The 18,811-nt window shown below is 46.4% G+C and overlaps 1 protein-coding gene across 3 annotated transcripts in view; it reads left to right on the forward strand.

Annotated features, from left to right (window-relative positions):
* STPG4 (sperm-tail PG-rich repeat containing 4) overlaps positions 1-18,811 on the forward strand; it is a 50,832-nt gene that overhangs the window by 1,038 nt on the left and 30,983 nt on the right. For all 3 annotated transcript variants that reach the window (XR_011386656.1, XR_007916514.2, XM_002709726.4), the window contains exons 2-3: positions 312-371; positions 1,969-2,226. Coding sequence is in view for 1 of the 3 variants with exons in the window: in XM_002709726.4 (XP_002709772.2) it covers positions 312-371; positions 1,969-2,226 (318 nt within the window). In the remaining 2 variants the exon portion in view is untranslated. The remainder of the gene's footprint in view (positions 1-311; positions 372-1,968; positions 2,227-18,811) is intronic.

Below are 18,811 nucleotides of genomic sequence, written 5' to 3' on the forward strand. Positions count from 1 at the left end.
TGGTTCACAACTAAATCCATCTGTCGTCAAGCCCAACTCTTTACTAGGAACGCCGAATTTTGTCACATCGACTGTCCTTTCAATATCCCTGAAATGCAATGTTTATTACCAAGGAAATTTGCATGTAAGATTATAAAAGCAATTTAAGGAAATAAAACATAGGCAAAATTTATCATTATGTAGCTTTTATTTTAATGAAGGTTTGTCAATTTGGTACAGGTATTAATTTCTTCAAGTAAATATTTTATAAATGATACATAGTTCTAAAGGATCACCTCTCAAAAATAAGTGTATTTTGTGTTTTTCAATAGAAACCAACACGGAAGACTTCATCTTTTGAAAGAGAAGGATGGTGGAGAGTAGCATTAACAGTGTGTACATTTCAGTCTTTCTTATTCAGATGATTCCAATTCCCATTGATATTTTAATTGGCCTTAGCTTTTAAGCTAGCACTGGACTGGAAGTAAACGGTGGTGGTTCATATCTGTGTGGGCCTTTCAGCTTCCGTGTCAGCAGATAAAGGGGAAATCAACCTTAAATTTTAAGTGCAAACAAAAGATTGGGAAAATAAAACAAGCCCAGGAACCTGATGTTTCACAGGATACCTAGACAAGGTCAGCCTGTGGTCTGATTTATGATCTTAGTGAGGTTGTGCAAGAAAGAAAAGCCTCACACTGTGGGACGGTGTTGTGGTTTCGGCTTTTATCTTAGACGGCACAGGGCCTACAATAACATTTGTTACCATGGTCAATGCATAGAAGTGAGATGGTGATTTATGAAAGAAAAGTACTGTTTCTGTACTGCAGACATATTTTCCATATTCAGTACCCTCAGTACCCTTCAGTAATAGAGGGGCACATGGATCACAGCCTCCTTGGGACTGAGCTAATTTTTTAAATACTTATCTGAGAGGCAGAGAGACAGAGAGCTCGCATCTGCAGGTTTACTCCCCAGATCCCTGCAGTAGCCTTAGAGGTGGATGGAGCTGGACTTGAACACAAGCACTCCAGCGAGGGATGCCTTGACACGCAGGAGAAACACCTAAACTAAAGTTAATAATGGTGGAGTGAGCTGAGCGCTCAGCGGGAAGACAGCCGCGAGAGCAGCCATCACTAAACCTTCAGGTCTGGCCGCACTTCAGCCGCACTGTGCCTGTGATCGGCAAGCACCAAATCTCTGTTGAAAGTACCAAACCTCTTTCTGGGCGTAAGTAGACCCTATGGGCTTCCAGTCTGTCCCCAGTCTCATTAACTTTCAGTTTCTCTCTTGAAGGCTAGAGAGAAACAGTCTTCACTAAGCTGAAATAAGAGAGTTGAGAGCCTATCCTGAGTCGTCTCACTAGCGGCCTGAAATTTGTAGTCAAAAGTTGAATCACGGCAGGCGCCACGGCTCACTAGGCTAATCCTCCGCCTGCGGCGACGGCACCCCGGGTTCTAGTCTGGTTCCTGGCTTTGGACTGGTGCATCGCTGGCTGTAGCAGTTATTTGGGGGGTGAACCAGCCGAAAGAAGACCTTTGTCTCTCACTGTCTATAACTCTGCATGTCAAAAAAAAAAAGTTGAATCACATATCGAAGTATATCCAAAGTTGCCTTTTAAAAAGTTACAATCCAAGTGTAACCCATTTGCTATAACTAGCAATTTTTTTAGAAAGAAATTAATCGTGATTCTCTTGAAATATTGTCTATGAAGAGTGTTTATAGTACCAGAGGATTTCAGAAACTTTGCAGAAAAGTGGAATTGAAAGATAATGTTTACTTTGGTGCAAAAAATTTTGAAATCTCTTTCATAATTTCTAAAAGTAATAGACATTTCTCTAAACTTTTTGAAGGCCTGGGGGATTTGATAGGATGTCATTAAACTCAAAAGCGAACAGAAATTCTACTTATAAATGACCCTTCCAAAAATGGTGCTTTAGGAGAAGATACAGGTTTACACAATGTCTTAAAACTGATGTCGATTTTTCACAGAATACTCCTATACCTGGCACATACCACCTGAAAACTTTCATTGAAGAATCTTCGTTAAATCCAGTGATAGCAACGTACAATTTCAAAAATGAAGGAAGGAAAAAACCACCTCTCGTGCAAAGAAACAATCCAGTCCTGAATGATCTTCCACCGTACATGCCTCCTGACTTCCTGCACCTGCTAAACAAGCAAGCGGCCACTTACTCGTTCAAAGACAGGCCTCGGCCCAGCCCCAGCACGCTGGTGTACAAGGATAAGGTAAGCACTTGCCACGCGGGGTTGTGTGGGAAGTCTATTAAGAGCCCCTGAGGAAAATAGTCCTGGAACAGTGAGCCTATCTCCCGCAGGGGAAATGGGAGCCCTTCAGGATGTCGCATTTAAAACAGAAGTCAAATGAGGGTGGGGTGGGGCGGGCATTGTGGTGCAGCCAGTTAAGCTTGGGACGCCCACATCCCGTAAAGGAGTGCTAGTTCAAGTCCTGGCTACTCCACTTCTTTTCCAGCTTCCTACTAATGCGCCTTGGGGAGACAGTCCAGGCTCAAGTGCTTGGCCCCTGCCACGCACGTGGGAGAACAGGATGGAGTTCCTGGCTGCTGGCTTCCACCTGGCCCAGCCCTGGCTCTTGAGGGCATTTGGGGAGTGACCCCACACGTGGAAGATCTCTCCTCTCTCTCCTCCCCTTCCCTCCTCTCTCCTCTCCTTCCCTGTCCTTCCCTCTCCTTCTCTTCCCCCTCCCCCTCTCCTTCTCCCTTTCTCTATCACTTTGTGTTTCAAATAAAATTTTTTTAAAAAAAGAAAAGAAATCAAATAGGGACCTGACCCGTAAGAAGTTTCCCTGTGTGGGCTTCTGAGCCTAAGAGAGGACGCTGGGCAGAGTCTCCCTGCTGAGGCACTCTGCAGGTCTCCCCAGCCTGGGAGCCCCTGGGTCCTATCTGTGAGTCACCCCTGCCCTGGCCTCTTTGAGCACTTTCTACAGAGAGCACCCTTAAAGAGAAAGCCCTGGCTGCAAGTGCGTATCCTCCTAAGTGTGTGACTGTAGCTATATGCCACAGGGCAGCTCCTCGGGTTCTTTCATGGTCCCAGGAAGGTCAGTCTATTCTCAGTGCCACCGTTTCATTCATGGCTCGGGTAACACAGGCAGGGCTTTGCTTGCAGCCCTGTGCCGGACTCTGCGAGGGAAGATGTTTTTGACCTGGAGATACTGAAGTAGCAGCATAAGGCAAAACATATGGAGTGCTGAGATAAATAGGGTAGCGGGAAGTGCCGAGGGGAGAGGTCAGCGGAAGCTGGGTTAAAAGGCTGGAAGGCTCTCTTCTCTGCATCAGGTAGGACTTGACCTTGACTGATAGGTCAAGTGGCTCTGGATAGTTCCCTGTGGGCTTCCATGGATATTCTCTTCGGTGCTTCTTTCCTGAGCATTTTGAAATGGGTAGAACAGATGTTATCTCCGTTTTACCTGAAGGAAGAGCCGGGGGAACAGAGCCTCAGTGGCTTGTTCAAAGGCACCTGGCTCCTAAATGGGTCGGTGACACAACCGAGTGCTTCTGAGCCCAACTGCACTCCCTTTTCCAGTCTCCTTTGTGCCCTCTAGCTTGATTGAGGGGCAGGATTTGGCCAGGAAAGAGGCACTTCAGGGAGGAGGCCATTGTTGAAGGCGTGGAACTGGCTGGTGCCTGGCTGTTCAAGGGATACAACTGTGACCTGGGCTTTGGGCACTTGTCTCCGTTCACTGTGTCTTCATAACTCTCATTTATAAAGACGCTGATCATAGTGTCGATCTTCACACATTAATCAGGATGTTACTGTGATAACTTGAGCAGGAATGCCTGGCAACCAGAAGTGAAGTACGGAGAGTCACGGCAGCTGGCTGACGGCGCGGGTCAGATGCCACGTGGGATGCTTGCGTTCCGTTTCAGGGTTGCATCCGTTTGCTTCCCACCTCTGCTTCCTGGGAGGCTCAAGTACTGGGGTCCCTGTGCTATATGAGAGAGACTAGCTTGGCCTAGCCCAGCTGCAACTGTTGCCAGCATTTGGGGAGTGAACCAAATGATGGAAGATCTCTCTCTTTCTCTCCCCTCTCCCTTTCTCCCGCTTTCAAATAAAAATGAAAACATATTTGAAAGTCCAAAGGATTAGGATTTTAAAGTGGACAAGAAATTTTCATCAGGATGAGCACACGGTATCCTTGATATGTAGATGCATCCTACTGCTTGGCAAACTAGAGCTGAAATAGAACAGAGTGATAACTATTCACTGGGTAGATCTTAGGCTGCTTGCTCCAGTGTGTGAATGTGAACACTAAGTCATGCTTGCATTTTATGGCTTGATATCAGGTAACCAAGCTGCATAGGACATAGTTCCGGCCACCTCAAACACAAAGTCCTCTTTTTCTCCTTGGCTGTTAACTTCCTGTCTGCTTCCTTCCCTCTTGATTTTGTGGGTCTCTGAGGGTCTACCAAAGGCCTGCTGTTGAAAGGGAAAGCACGGGAGGTTGGGATTAGGCAAAACTAAAGGGTTTAGATGACCAAGAGAATTCGGATGTATGAAACCTGCAGTGGGGTGGGTGTTGTGGCACAGGGGGTTAGTCTGCCACATCCCGAGTGTTCGAGTGTCTGGAATTGAGAGCCAGCTCCTCTGATTCCCACCCAGCTTCCTGCTCGTGTCCCTGGGAGATAGCACATGATGGCCCAGGTCCTTGGGTTCCTGCCACCCATGTGGGAGACCCAGATGGAGTTCCTGGCTCCTGGCTTCAACTTGGCCCAGCCCGGGCTGTTGGGGGCATTTGGGAGAGGGAATCAGCAGATGAAGGATCTTTCTCTATCTCACCATGTTTTTCAAATAAGTAAATAAATATTAAAAAAAAAAAACCCTGAAGAAAGCATACTTTCTCTGTTCTTTTCATTTTTCTACCCCACCTCCTACAAAGGATTATGCCCCAGAGGCTAGAATAATTCAATCTTTTTCCTAAACATTTCTGATTTCTGTTTCAAAGACATGTAATAATATGTTCACAGGTGAGAAATACTTAGATGTGACATTGTTTGCTCACCAATAAAATTCATAATTCTGATGTTTTAAACAGAAATCAGTAAAATCATTTGAGTTTTAGGTAGATAGAGTACACATTATTATTATTAAAATAGAACAGCCTTCTTAAACTCAATAATTTCTAATAGAATGGGGGCCGGCACTGTGGCGCAGCAGGTTAAAGCCCTGGCCTGAAGTGCTGCATCCCATATGGGTGCTGGTTCTAGTCCCGGCTGCTCCTCTTCCGATCCAGCTCTCTGCTATGGTCTGGGAAAGCAGTAGAAGATGGCCCAAGTGCTTGGGCTCCTACACCCGCGTGGGAAACCTGGATGAAGCTCCTGGTTCCTGGCTTCGGATCAGTGCAGCTCCGGCTGTTGTGGCCAATTGGGGAGTGAACCATTGGATGGAAGACCTCTCTCTCTCTCTCTCTCTCTCTGCCTCTCTTCCCTCTGTGTAACTCTTTCAAATAAATAAATAAATCTTTTAAGAAAAAAAATTTCTAATAGAATGTTGACATTGTACTTCAACAGTGATGCTTTTTAATTGTAAAGAAGTTTTTATTGGCTTTAATACCTCTATCCTAAAGCATATAACTCAACTGGAGACTGTATATCAGAGAGTCTCACAGGATATGTACATGTGTGTACTTGTGATATCCATGTGTAAACTCACCTATATATTGCCTTTCCCAAAGAGGATTTGAGGTGGCCTCGCATCGTTTACCATAATTTTTCATTATTAGAGAAATCATACATTTTCATTGTAGAATGTGAAGATACTTCAAATCATTCATGGCAATGTAATTGAAAGTTAAGTTTATTTTGGTACAATAATTTTGAAATCCCTGTGTATGTGAGATCTTCAAAAATTTCATGGAAAGTAGCATTGGCTTAGCAGTTAAGGTAACACTTAGGATGCCCACAATCCACAGCAAGATTGCCTGGGTTCCAGTCTTTGCTTTGCTCCTGATTCCAGTGCACCCTGGGTAGCAGCAGGTAATGTTGACCAGGTTCTTGGGTCCTTGCCACTCAGGAGGGAGACCCAGACTGAGGTCCTAGCTTCTGACATTGGCATGATACAGCCCCAGTGCTTGCTGGCATTTGCAGAGTGAACAATGGATAGATCTGTCTGTCTGTCTATCTGTCTGTCTGTCTCTCTTTGTGTCTCTGCTTTTCAAACAAGTAAACGAATATGATTTTTAAAAAAGTTGGCAGAGGGGCTGGTGCCATGGCTCACTTGGTTAATCCTCTGCCTGCGGTGCCAGCATCCCATAAGGGCACCGGGTTCTAGTCCCAGTTGCTCCTCTTCCAGTCCAGCTCTCTGCTGTGGCCCGGGAAGGCAGTGGAGGATGGCCCAAGTGCTTGGGCCCCTGCACCTGCGTGGGAGACCAGGAAGAAGCACCTGGCTCCTGGCTTTGGATCGGTGTAGCTCTGGCCATAGTGGCCATTTGGGGGGGTGAACCAACGGAAGGAAGACCTTTCTCTCTCTCTCACTGTCTAACTCTATCTGTCAAATAAATAAAACAAAAAAAAAACAAAAAACAAAAACAATACTTAAAAAAAAAAGTTGGCAGAAATACATGTTATAGGCCAGTGCCGCGGCTCACTAGGCTAATCCTCCACCTGCGGCGCCAGCACCCCGGGTTCTAGTCCCAGTTGGTGCGCCGGATTCTGTCACGGTTGCTCCTCTTCCAGTCCAGCTCTCTGCTGTGGCCCGGGAGGGCAGTGGAGGATGGCCCAAGTCCTTGGGCCCTGCACCCCATGGGAGACCAGGAGGAAGCACCTGGCTCTTGGCTTCGGATTGGTGCAGCTTGCTGGCCGTAGCAGCCATTTGGGGGGTGAACCAACGGAAGGAAGACCTTTCTCTCTGTCTCTCTCTCTCTCTCACTGTCTAACTCTGCCTGTCAAAAAAAAAAAAAAAATTAAAGAAATACATGTTATAAAAAATGGATGCATGGATTTCAAAATGATTTGCATGAGCTTTCTGAAGTACCCTCATGTATGTGCAGAAGTGGACCCATCTCTCTCCTTGCGTTGTTCTAAGTCTTGCTCTTCCCTACCAGGGTTGCGATCCTCCAGTGAGCCCTGGGTTCCTTCCCTTTGTGCACTGCCACTCCTCCCACCACTCCTGTCACAATGGAGATGCTCTTCCCCCCATTGCTCAGGTTCTTGAATCTCTTCTGCCTCAGCCACCTGCTCCTTGGAATTTTTTCAAGACCAAAAATGTCAGTCTTTCATAGTCTCCATCACATGAATCCCTCTCTCTCTCAATTTATTTATTTGAATGTTACAGATACAGCAGGTAGGAGTGGGGAGAGAGATTTTCCTTCTGCTGGTTCCCTCACCAAATGGCCGCAAAGGCCAGGGTTGGGCCAGATGGAAGCCAGGAGCCAGGAGCTTTTTCTGGGTCTCCCACATGAGTGGAAGGGGCCCAAGAACTTGGGCCATCTTCTGCTGCATTTCCCAAGCACTTGAGCAGAGAGCTGGGTCGAAGTGGAGCAGCTCAGACATGAACTGCAATGCTAGCAGTGGCTTTACCTGCTGTGCCACAGTTCCGGCCCATGAATCCCTTTTTCCATACTCTAATATCCCAGCCCCAGCAATCTTTCTGTTCCCTGCAGCCTATAATCCATCGACTGTCCCACCTTTTCACCACCTCTCAACCCCCTGGTGTTTCCCTTCAAAGCTGAAGTGCCATAGTTAATCATTACAGTTACTCTTGCCCTGACTGCTCATTTCTTAGTTGTTTGGCAAAGCCACACCCTGGTTAAATCTCACTCTCTGCTACTTTGTACCTGCGTCCACAGCGCTGAGTGACTAGCCTACTTTAATCCCCTCACTTGCAGCAGGCACTGAGTGGACTTTGCTAGTTGATTTACTTCCCCCTTGCCTGCTTAGGTGGCTTTATCTCATCTCCCCTCTTCTCAAACCTTGGACACCTCCTCCCCCGTCCTCTCTCATTCTTTCTCCTTCTGCTTTTTGCTGACCCTTTGGGGTACCCTCACCCTCAGACCTCTTCTTGATCTCCACTCACTCCCCGGATGGTGCTGTTCCCAGTGTCAAGGCTAGGAACACTGTATTTATTTGTGATTAACCAAACTTGTATCTCCTGCCCACACATCCTTCTGGATTCCCAGGCTGTATATCCCACTGCTTTTTTGACCCCTCTGCTTGTCCAATCCAGGGCTTCCCAACCTCGGCACCTTTGACATTTTAGAGAGGATAAAGCTGCGTGTTGTGGGATGTTTAGCAGCCTTCCTGGCTCACGTTCATTAGATGCCATTAGCAATCTCCCCTCCCAGTTGTAGCCACCAAAAATGTTTCCAGACCTCACCAAGTGTTCCCTGGCGGGTAAAAATACTCCTGTTTGAGAACGGCTGGGTTAAGGCATTGTGATGGTGGGTGTGATCTCTGTGTGGGTTTTCTGAGTCAGCAGCCTATGGTGAACTGGCTTCACTCCTGACTTCATTCTCTCCCTCTCCCCCAACCTTAAAGTAGGTTTTTTTTTAAATTTTTTAAATTTATTTATATATATTTTTAAATATTTCTTTTTCTTTCTTTCTTTTTTTTTTTTTTTTTTTTTTTTTTTGACAGGCAGAGTGGACAGTGAGAGAGAGAGACAGAGAGAAAGGTCTTCCTTTGCCGTTGGTTCACCCTCCAATGGCCGCCGCGGTCGGCGCGCTGCGGCCGGCGCACCGCGCTGATCCGATGGCAGGAGCCAGGAGCCAGGTGCTTTTCCTGGTCTCCCATGGGGTGCAGGGCCCAAGCACCTGGGCCATCCTCCACTGCACTCCCTGGCCACAGCAGAGGGCTGGCCTGGAAGAGGGGCAACCGGGACAGAATCCGGCGCCCCGACCGGGACTAGAACCCGGTGTGCCGGCGCCGCTAGGCGGAGGATTAGCCTAGTGAGCCGCGGCGCCGGCCTCTCTTTTTTTTTCATTTGTTTGACAGGTAGAGTTACAGACAATGAGAGAAAGAGACAGAGAGAAAGGTCTTCCTTCCGTTGGTTCACCCCCCAAATGGCTGCTACAGCTGGTGCTGCGCTGTTCCGAATCCAGGAGCCAGGTGCTTCCTCCTGGTCTCCCATGGGGTGCAGGGCCCAAGGACTTGGGCCATCCTCCACTGCCCTCCCGGGCCACAGCAGAGAGCTAGACTGGAAGAGGAGCAACCGGGACTAGAACCTGGGGCCCATATGGGATTCCAGCGCCGCAGGCGGAGGATTAACCAAGTGAGCCATGGTTCGAGCCTGCCTGCTTGCTTGCTCTTCCTTCCTTCCTTCCTTCCTACCTTCCTACCTTCCTACCTTCCTACCTTCCTACCTTCCTATCTTCCTACCTTCCTACCTTCCTCTCTCTCTCTCTCTCTCTCTCTTTCTTTGTCAGAGTTACAGACTTCATCTTCCATCTGCTGGTTCACGGGTCTTCTATCTGCTGGTTCACTCCTCAGATGGCTGAACAGCTAGAGTTGGGCCAATCCAAAGCCAGTACCCAGAAGCTTCTTTCAGGTCTCCCATGTGGGTTCAGGGGTCCAAACACTTGGGCCATCTTCTGCTGCTTTCCCAGGCCATAAGCAGAGAGCTGAATTGGAAGTGGAGCAGCTGGGACTCGAACCTTAACTCACTATGCCACAGCACCGGCCCAAATGACAAGATTTCATTCTTTTTTATGGTTAAATAATTTTCAGTTGTGTAAGTATACCACATTCTTCTAGCCATGTATCTGTCAGTGCCTCTCTGTTGACTTACAGCTTAGTGGCTATGGCTACTGCTGCAGTAACCATGGGAGTACCGGAGTCTGTCTGATACGCGGATTTCATTTCCTCTGGATATGTACCCAGTAGTGGGATAGCTGAAGCTATGCTGGATCTATTTTTAGCTCCATGAAGAACCTCGTACCGTTCTCCATGGCGGCTGTCCTGACCTAAGTGCACATTCCCACTGGATGCTCTCTGGCGTCGGTCGTGTTTTTGCTTTTCTGGTAAAAGCCATTCTGACTGGGGTAAGAAGACATCTGATTATGGTTTGGATTTGCACTTCCCTGTGACTAAGGGTGTTGAGCATTTTCCCGGGTGCTTATTGGCCATGAGTATATCTTCTCTTCAGAAATCTCTATTCAGATCATTTGCCCAATTTTGATGAGATTCTTTTTGTTTCGTTTGTTGAGCTTTGAGTTCCTTATATATTCTGGATGTTAATCCCTTTGACAAGGGATGAACAGGTTGCAACTGTTTTCTCCAATTCTGTAGGATGTGTCTTCCTCTGTTGGTGATTTCCTTTGGTATACAAAAGCTTCTTGGCTTGATAGAATCCTGTTTGTCTATTTTTGCTTTCATTGCCTGCACTTTTTGAGGTCTTATCCAAAAATCCATCACCTGTTCTAATGCCTTGGAGTGTTTCTCCCGTGTTTTCTTCTAGTAGTTTCATGATTTCAGGTCTTACATTAGATCTTTGATTCCTTTGGAGTTGCTTTTTGTATATGGTGAGAGCTAGGAATCTAGGTTCATTTGTCTGCATATGCATATTCAGTTTTCTTAGCACCATGTCTTTTCCAATGTATATTTTTGTAGAAAACCAGCTGGCAGTAGCTATAGATTTGTTTCTGTGTTTTCTATTCTGTTCCATGGGTCTGTGTGTCAGTTTTTGTGCCAGTACCATGCTGTCTTGGTTACTGTAGAGACCAGATATTATAATGCCTCCAGCATTTTTCTTTACAGTCAAGATTTCTTTGATTATTTAGTCTTTTGTGGTTAAATATGAGTTTTAGGATTTTTTTCTGTTTCTGTGAAGAGCGCTATTAGTACTTTAATGGGGATTACATTGAACCTGTAAATCATATTGGATAGTATGGGGTAGCATGGACATTTTGGCAATGTTAATTCTTCCAACCTATGAATGTGGGAGGTATTTCCATTGTTTTGTGTCTTCTTCTTCAAGTTCTTTCATCAGTATTTTGAGATTTTCATTGTAGAGATAATTCATTTCTTTGGTTAAATTTAAATTTATATTTATGGATTTATCTGAGAGGCAGAGAGACAGGATGGGGGAGAGAGAGAGACAGAGAGAAATAGCGAGCGCACACGCACACTTCCATTTGCTGGCCCACTCCCCAAATGCCCATGATGGGATTCTTGCGATAACCGGGGCTGGACCAAGACAAAGCCATAAATCAGGAACCCAACCCAGATCTCCCCTGTGGATGATCGGGCACCCACACTCCTGAGTCAGCACCTCTGTCCTCCAGGATCGACCACAGCAGGGAAGCAGAGGCGGGAGCCAGAGGCAGGCACTGAACCCACGCACTCTGACGTTGGCATTCCAGCTGGTGTCTAAGCAGCTAGGCCAAATCCCTGTCCCTGGGATTGATTTCTTGATCTGTTTCTTAGCAAGTTACTGTATACAAATGCAACTTTTTTGTATGTTGATTTTTCTATCCTACAACTCTCCTGAATTTGCTCATCAGTTCCCACAGCCTTCAGCTGGTCTTTAGGTTTTTCTACATAGAGAATCATGTTGTCCTCATGTGATTATCTTTATTCTTGAAAATTTATTTTTATGAATTCCCCAAAGTCCAAGAGATGAGTGGTTTCTACCAAAGAAGGTTTCTTTTCTTTCTTTTTTTTTTTTAAGATTTTTATTTATTTATTTGAAAGGCAGAGTTACAGAGAGGCAGAGGCAGAGAGAGACAGAGGTCTTCCACCTGCTGGTTCACTCCCCAGATGACCACGATGGCTGGAGCTGTGCCGATCTGAAGCCAGGAGCCTGGAGCTACTTCTGGGTCTCCCACTCAAGTGCAGGGGCCCAAGCACTTGGACCATCTTCTATTGCTTTCTCAGGCCATAGCAGAGAGCTGGAGCAGCTAGGGATCGAACTGGCACCCATGTGGAATGCTGGCACTGCAGGTGGCGGCTTTTCCTGTTATGCCACAGCGCCAGCGCCAGCCCCATAGAAGGTTTGTTTCTGCTTCTGCTAATATTTAGGGGAACTGCCAGTCTGGTATCATTTGAAATGCACTTGCTTATGTGTTCTTAGGTCACCCCAGTTGTGTGAATTTGGACTGGAGTCCGTGGAAGAGAACAGCCCATGGTTATCACCTCTTAGGGATGAGTTTCTTCTCCCCTCCCACGGACACCCTGCTGTCCTTTGGTGATGGGATGAGGTGGGAGAATTTATTTTCTGGAAGTGCCCTTTTAGAGCCTCAAATTCCTGGGGGAGGGCTCCCATGAGGCTGGTACTCATAGCATACTCACGTGTGTGTAACTGGAGGGAAGGTACATGGACGTAATGTTAATGGCGTGCTCGTCTCTGTGAGGAGTACTCGATTAGCAATGGTTTCCATTTGGAAAGTAGGGGTTGGACAGAGGACAAGGAGACCCATTCATTTCTTTTTGTTGATCTTGAGTTGTTTTCCTGGTATAAGTAATGGTCTTTTTCAGTCATGCTCATTAGTAAAAAGCTCAAAATTTTTTGCCCTTATGTATTCTCCCTTCTTTATATGTTCCTTAAAAAAAAAAAAAGATTTATTTCTTTATTTGAAAGTCAGAGTTACAGAGAGAAAGGGAGAGACATCAGACATCTTCTATCTGCTGGTTCACTCCCCACATGGTCACTACCGCCACTGCTGGGCTAAGCCAAGGCCAGGAGCCTGGAGCTTTATCCGAGTCTCCCACATGGGTGACTGGGGCCTAAACACTTCGGCCAACTTCTGCCACTTCTCCCAGGCGATTGGTGGGGAGCTGGGTCCATTTGATGTGTTCAAAAGATATCCCTGACCTGAGACTGGGACTCACAAATCTGGCAGTTCCTTGATTCTTGTTAGCTGTGTTTATAATGTGACGATATATCTCTAAGGATACATTAATTATAAAAGTATTCCAGGATACAACAACTACTGAGAGAATTTTCAACAGAAAGGTTTAGTCTGCGCCCAAGAACGTGGTGGTGGACACCAGGGTGGGCATCCTGGGTCCTGCAGTAACCATGGCCTCCTTGAGAAGCCTCCCTCCAGGGTTCGGCATGAAGTGGTGCATTTTATTAAAACAACAAAACAGTGATCTGAACACTCAGATTAGATTTGAAGTAGGCAGTCATTTTGAGCACCTGCTCTACTCTAGAAACTGGTTAGTTAGAGATCGGGCCAAGACTTAGATGTTGGGATAACAAAGAGCCAAATATAGATAAGACAAAATGATTCATGGTTCATTGAAATGAAAATCGTGGGCCTTGAAGATAGTTTTTGAGGCCAAACTTCTCTACAAGCTGCTGTGGGGCGAAGTGGCAGTTGTGACAGACAACTACCTCAAGGATGTGGCAAATGAAATGAAAGTTGAGTGCAGAAAACTGATCCCAGAAACTGGGACTCACTGTAGTCCTAGTGGAAATGACAAGATACTGGTCAAATTAAGGGGGGTGTTATTGGGTCATCAGGTGTACTTCTTTTTAAAGGAAGTATTATGTTGTCTATTTCTTGGATTTTGAGCAGTGAAAAAAATTTTTTTTTTTGACAGACAGAGTGGACAGTGAGAGAGAGAGACAGAGAGAAAGGTCTTCCTTCCATTGGTTCACCCCCCAAATGGCCACTACAGCCGGCGCACTGCGCTGATCTGAAGCCAGGAGCCAGGTGCTTCTCCTGGTCTCCCATGCAGGTGCAGGGCCCAAGGACTTGGGCCATCCTCCACTGCACTCCTGGGCCACATCAGAGAGCTGGACTGGAAGAGGAAAAACCAGGACAGAATCCGGCGCCCTGACCGGGACTAGAACCCGGGGTGCCAGCGCCACAGGTGGAGGATTAGCCTAGTGAGCCGCAGCGTCGGCGAAGCAGTGAATTTTCTATATGACACAAGAGGCTTAGCTTCTCAGAGAGAAGACATTATTTTACCAACAGTGCCTAAAAATATTTTGCACCTGGCAGCCCCTTGGCTGCACTCACCTTGTTATTCTGATACGGCTTCTAAAGGAGTGAGAAATCTCTTTCTTTCTGTCCTACCTTTTTATGGGTCTGGGTTCTGGTTTCTAGTTCTGTCTGTAACTAGCTTGGAAGTTGCACTTCCATCCTAACAGCATGTTAAAAGCTAAATAAACTGAAAAATCAACAGCTTCTCTTAGAACTGTAAGAGAAGGCAGGTCACAGGGCAAATTTCAGTCCTTCAAATTGGTGAGACAAGCAGGAGGATGCGGATAATCACAACTTAGCAGGAAACCACACATGGTAACCTCTCCAGGAACCCTGACCGGGTAGGAACAGCCGAGCTGTAACCAGCAAGTGGCTGGAGGCTCAGTGTGAGCAAATCTGAGAGTTAAAAGCTCCAGGGGGAGCAGTTGAGAGGTGGCCTCATGGTTTTGTGAGTGAGCTCCAAGAGCTGGAGCAAGCTCTCACAGTAAATATCACTGACAGATCCCTTCCTGCTTCTGCTAGGGTGAGAGGAAAAGGGACAGCATTGAAACTCATCAGAAAAAGAAAAGAAAGAACCCAGCCGGGCACTGTGTCCTTGATAAGGTCTGCCCCTAGGAGAAGCTGGTTCACCAGGACCCGGCTAGCAGAGTTCCATCAGAGCCTCACCCACGGGGGAAGGCGGGGAAGGCACAGTGCCCCACTTCAGCAGCTCTTGTGATCCTGCCCAGCTTAGGAGTGAGGGAGGAGCTGAGAAAAGCTTGTGAAATCCACAGTCCAGAGAGGCTCACCACAGGACTGCTCCTATTGGAGGACAATGGAATGCATCCCTTCCCCCATGCCTATCTCCACATCATTAAAGGTCTGTTTACAGTCATTCCTTTCACTCAGTACATCATAACTCATTATCCATTAAAAATTACATGGTAGACTAAAAGACCAAAAAAAGAAGAAAGAAAAACCTACTTGAAGACATAGAGCAAGCATCACAATCAGGAATGGCAGGGCGCTGCGACAATTGTGATTAAGATGCTGACTGTGGGCGCTAATGGATATAGTAGGCAATGTGCAAGAACAGATGGGCAATGCAAGCAGAGACGGAGTCCTAAGAAAGAACAAGAAGTGCTGGAGAGGGAGAATGCTGGAACAGAAATGAAGGGTGCCTTTGATGGGCTTACAGGTGCACTGGCCTCAGGTGCAGTAAGAATCTGTGACTCCAGGATGTCTCAGGAGAAACCTCCAAAAAGAAGGAAGCCCGAGACAAACCCCCTAGAATATCCAGGAAGCCTGAGACAACTACAAAATGTGTAATATACTCACCATGGGCATACGAGAAGAAGGAAGAGTAAAAAAGAAGAAATATTTGAAAAATGTCAAATTAATGTCAAGAGAGCAAATCAAGCTCCCTGAACAAGAAGGGTAGATGCCGAAGAAAACTTTCGGCTGGGCATGTGATCTTCAAACCTCGGGAAATCAGAGACGGCTCAGAAATCCAAAAGAGGCCCAGGGCAGTGTATGGGGTGGTGGGTGGAGGGAGATGCCTAAGGAGGCACCACCACAAGCCTTGTAGCCCGCTCCTCTTCAGAAACCACGCAAGCAAGAAGAGGAAGTGCAAATCCAGTGCGGGAGAGCAGGCAGCCCCTGGAGAGGAGGGGCCGGGGAGTCCCTGTGGGAGGTTTTACACAGGGACCTCCAGCAGTTGTTTGGTGCCCAGGTGTCCTCCCTTCCTGCCCTGATCACATCCTACTTCCTTATCTCTCTCCTCCCCTCCCCTTTTCCTCCCTGGTCCTTATCTCTTGCTCCTCCCATCTTGTTAATTTCCCGTTTGCCTTAGGCCCCCTCCTCCCTTACTTACTACCCGTCCCCCCCCCCCCCCCCACTAACCGGCTCCTGCCTCTAACAATTCTGCCTCTCCAATTCTGTACCCTGTGAAATTAGCCTTCACAAGTGAAGGGAAAATAAAAACTTGCCTAGGCAAACAAAAATTTGGGAAATTTGTTGCCAGTAGATAAGTTTCTTTTCTTTTCTTTTCCTTTTTTTTTTTTTTTTTTTTTTTTTTTTTACAGGCAGAGTTAGAGAGACAGAGAGAAAGGTCTTCCTTCTGTTGGTTCATCCCCCAAATGGCCGCTATGGCCGGCGCTGCGCCGATCCAAAGCCAGGAGCCAGGTGCTTCCTCCTGGTCTCCCATGCAGGTGCTGGGGCCCAAGCACTTGGGCCATCCTCCACTGCCTTCCTGGGCCACAGCAGAGAGCTGGACTGGAAGAGGAGCAACCAGGACAGAATCTGGCACCCCGACTGGGATTAGAACCCGGGGTGCCGGCGCCGCAGGCGGAGGATTAGCCTAGTGAGCCGTGGCGCCAGCCAATCAGGTTTTTTTTTTTAAGATTTATTTATTTATTTATATGAAAGGCAGAGTTTATAAAGAGAGAGAGAGGAAGAGACAGAGATGCTGGACCCTCTGGTTCACTCTCCAGATGGCCGCAATAACCAGAGCTGGGCCCGTCTGAAGCCAGAGGTTCCTCCGGGTCTCCCACCTGCTGCCTCTCAGGGGTGTGCCTTAGTATCCAGTATGGAATGAGGACATCTTAATCAGCAGTTGAACTGCTGAAACAAATGCCTGTCCCTTTTTTTTTTTTTTAACTTTCTAACTGATCTAAATGTGAATTTCTCCAAAAATAATGACAAAGTGTGTGATTATGTATTCTTATATATATATCTTGTGTGTGCTTATGTATGTTTACATGTAGGTACAATGAGTGATAGCAATGATACAAGGTACAGGAGGGAGGAATCAGGATTACCTTGTTATGATAAGGTGCTCAATTACCCATAAGGCAGTACAGTGTTATTAAAGGTGGACTGTAAATGTAAATTAGATGTAAATATATATTGTGGGGCCAGCGCTGTGGCGCAGTGGGTTAATGCCCTGGCCTTCAGGGCCAGCATCCTACATGGGCGCCAGTTCGAGTCCTGGCTGTTCCACTTCAGATCCAGCACTCTGGTAGGGCCTGGGAAAGCAGTGGAAGGTGGCCCTGCACCCATGTGGGAGACCTGGAGGAAGTTCCTGGCTCCTGGCTTCGGATAGGTGCAGCTCCGGCCGTTGTGGCCATCTGGGGAGTGAACCATCGGATGGAAGACCTCTCTTTCTTTGCCTCTCCTCTCTCTGTGTAACTCTGACTTTCAAATAAATAAATAAATCTTTAAAAAAAATTAAAAGTAGAAAACGAAAACTGCTATTCTAAGAAAGGAGAGAAAATGAAATAATATAAAATTTAATTAGACCCACAAAGGGTGGGAAAAAAAGAATGGAAAAACAAAAATAGAAGTGAAGAACAAGAGCAAAGAATATTTTTTTAAAGATCTATTATTTATTTGAAAGAGGTGCAGCTTTACCGCTACATCACAGTGCTGGCCCCAGAATTGTTGCAGACAATGAATATGGCAGATATTAATTCAACTGTAAATAATCACTTGGACCATCAATGGTCTTAATGAATCAACTAAAAGACAAGATTGTCAAAGTGGATCAAAATACAAGACCCAGATAAATATTGTCTGCAAGAAACTTACTTTAAGTGTAAGAACATAGGCCGGCGCTGCGGCTCACTAGGCTAATCCTCCACCTGTGGCTCCGGCACACCGGGTTCTAGTCCCAGTTGGGGCGCCGGATTCTGTCCTGGTTTTTCCTCTTCCAGTCCAGCTCTCTGCTGTGGCCTGGGAGTGCAGTGGAGGATGGCCCAAGTGCTTGGATCCCTGCACCCACATGGGAGACCAGGAGAAGCACCTGGCTCCTGGCTTCGGATCAGTGCGGTGCGCCGGCCATAGCGGCCATTAGGGGGTGAACCAACGGAAAAGGAAAACCTTTCTCTCTGTCTCTCTCTCTCTCTCTCTCACTGTCCACTCTGCCTGTCAAAAAAAAAAAAAAAAAGTGTAAGAACATATATTGATGAAAAGTGAATAAAGATACATCATTCAAACACTCACCTAAAGAAAACCAGGAGGGGCTTCATTCATCTCAAAAGAGCAAGGAAAGTCATCCAGGATAGAGAAGGACACTATAATGGTAAGGGTCAGCACCCCAAGGAGGGATAGCAATGTGTACGTGCCTAGCTGCCGAGTATCAAACCACAGGAGGCCAAAACCTGTAAAACTGCACAGAGAAATAGGTGGGCCCACTATTACAGTTGGAGGCTTAAACACTGCTTTACCAGAAATGCACAGACCCGTCAGGCTTCCTTCAGCAAGGATGTAGTTGAAGTCAACACCAACATTTGTCAACGGAATATAATTGATGTGTACAGACTGCTTCAACAATAGCAGAAAAGCGTTCAGCCCATTATGAGCCATGAAAACACACCTTACCGAGTTGGAGAGAATAGAAATCATACAGTGTCTGCATTCAGGCCACCATGGAATTAAACTACAAACCAGTAATAGCAAGGTAACTAGAAAATCCCCCAAACACATGGAGATTAAACAACACACTTTGAAAAGACAGATGCATCAAAGAAGATCTCTCAGGAGAGATTTAAGGCCATTCTGAACAACATGAAAATGAGAACAGTCCAACCAAATCTGGGATATAGCAAAAGCAGTGCTTAGAAGGGCATTTATAGCACTGAATGCATATGCCAGAAAAGAAGAAAGGCCCAAAGTCAGTCATCTAAGTTACTGCCTTAGGAAACTAGAAGAAAGGTAGATCAAACTCAGAGTAAGCAGAAGAAAATAAATTAGCAAAAATTAGAGCAGAAGTCCATGAAATTGGAAATGGGAAATCAACTGAGAAAAATCAACGAAACAAAGCTTGACAAGATGGACAAAGCTGGTAAACCTCTATCCAGGCTAAGGAAAAAAGAAGACACAAACTACTAATATCAGACCCACAAGAGAGGACATCATTACAGATACCCGGATGTTAAAAGGATAACATAG

Source organism: Oryctolagus cuniculus, chromosome 2 (genome assembly GCF_964237555.1).
Source record: "Oryctolagus cuniculus chromosome 2, mOryCun1.1, whole genome shotgun sequence".
NCBI lineage: Eukaryota > Metazoa > Chordata > Mammalia > Lagomorpha > Leporidae > Oryctolagus > Oryctolagus cuniculus.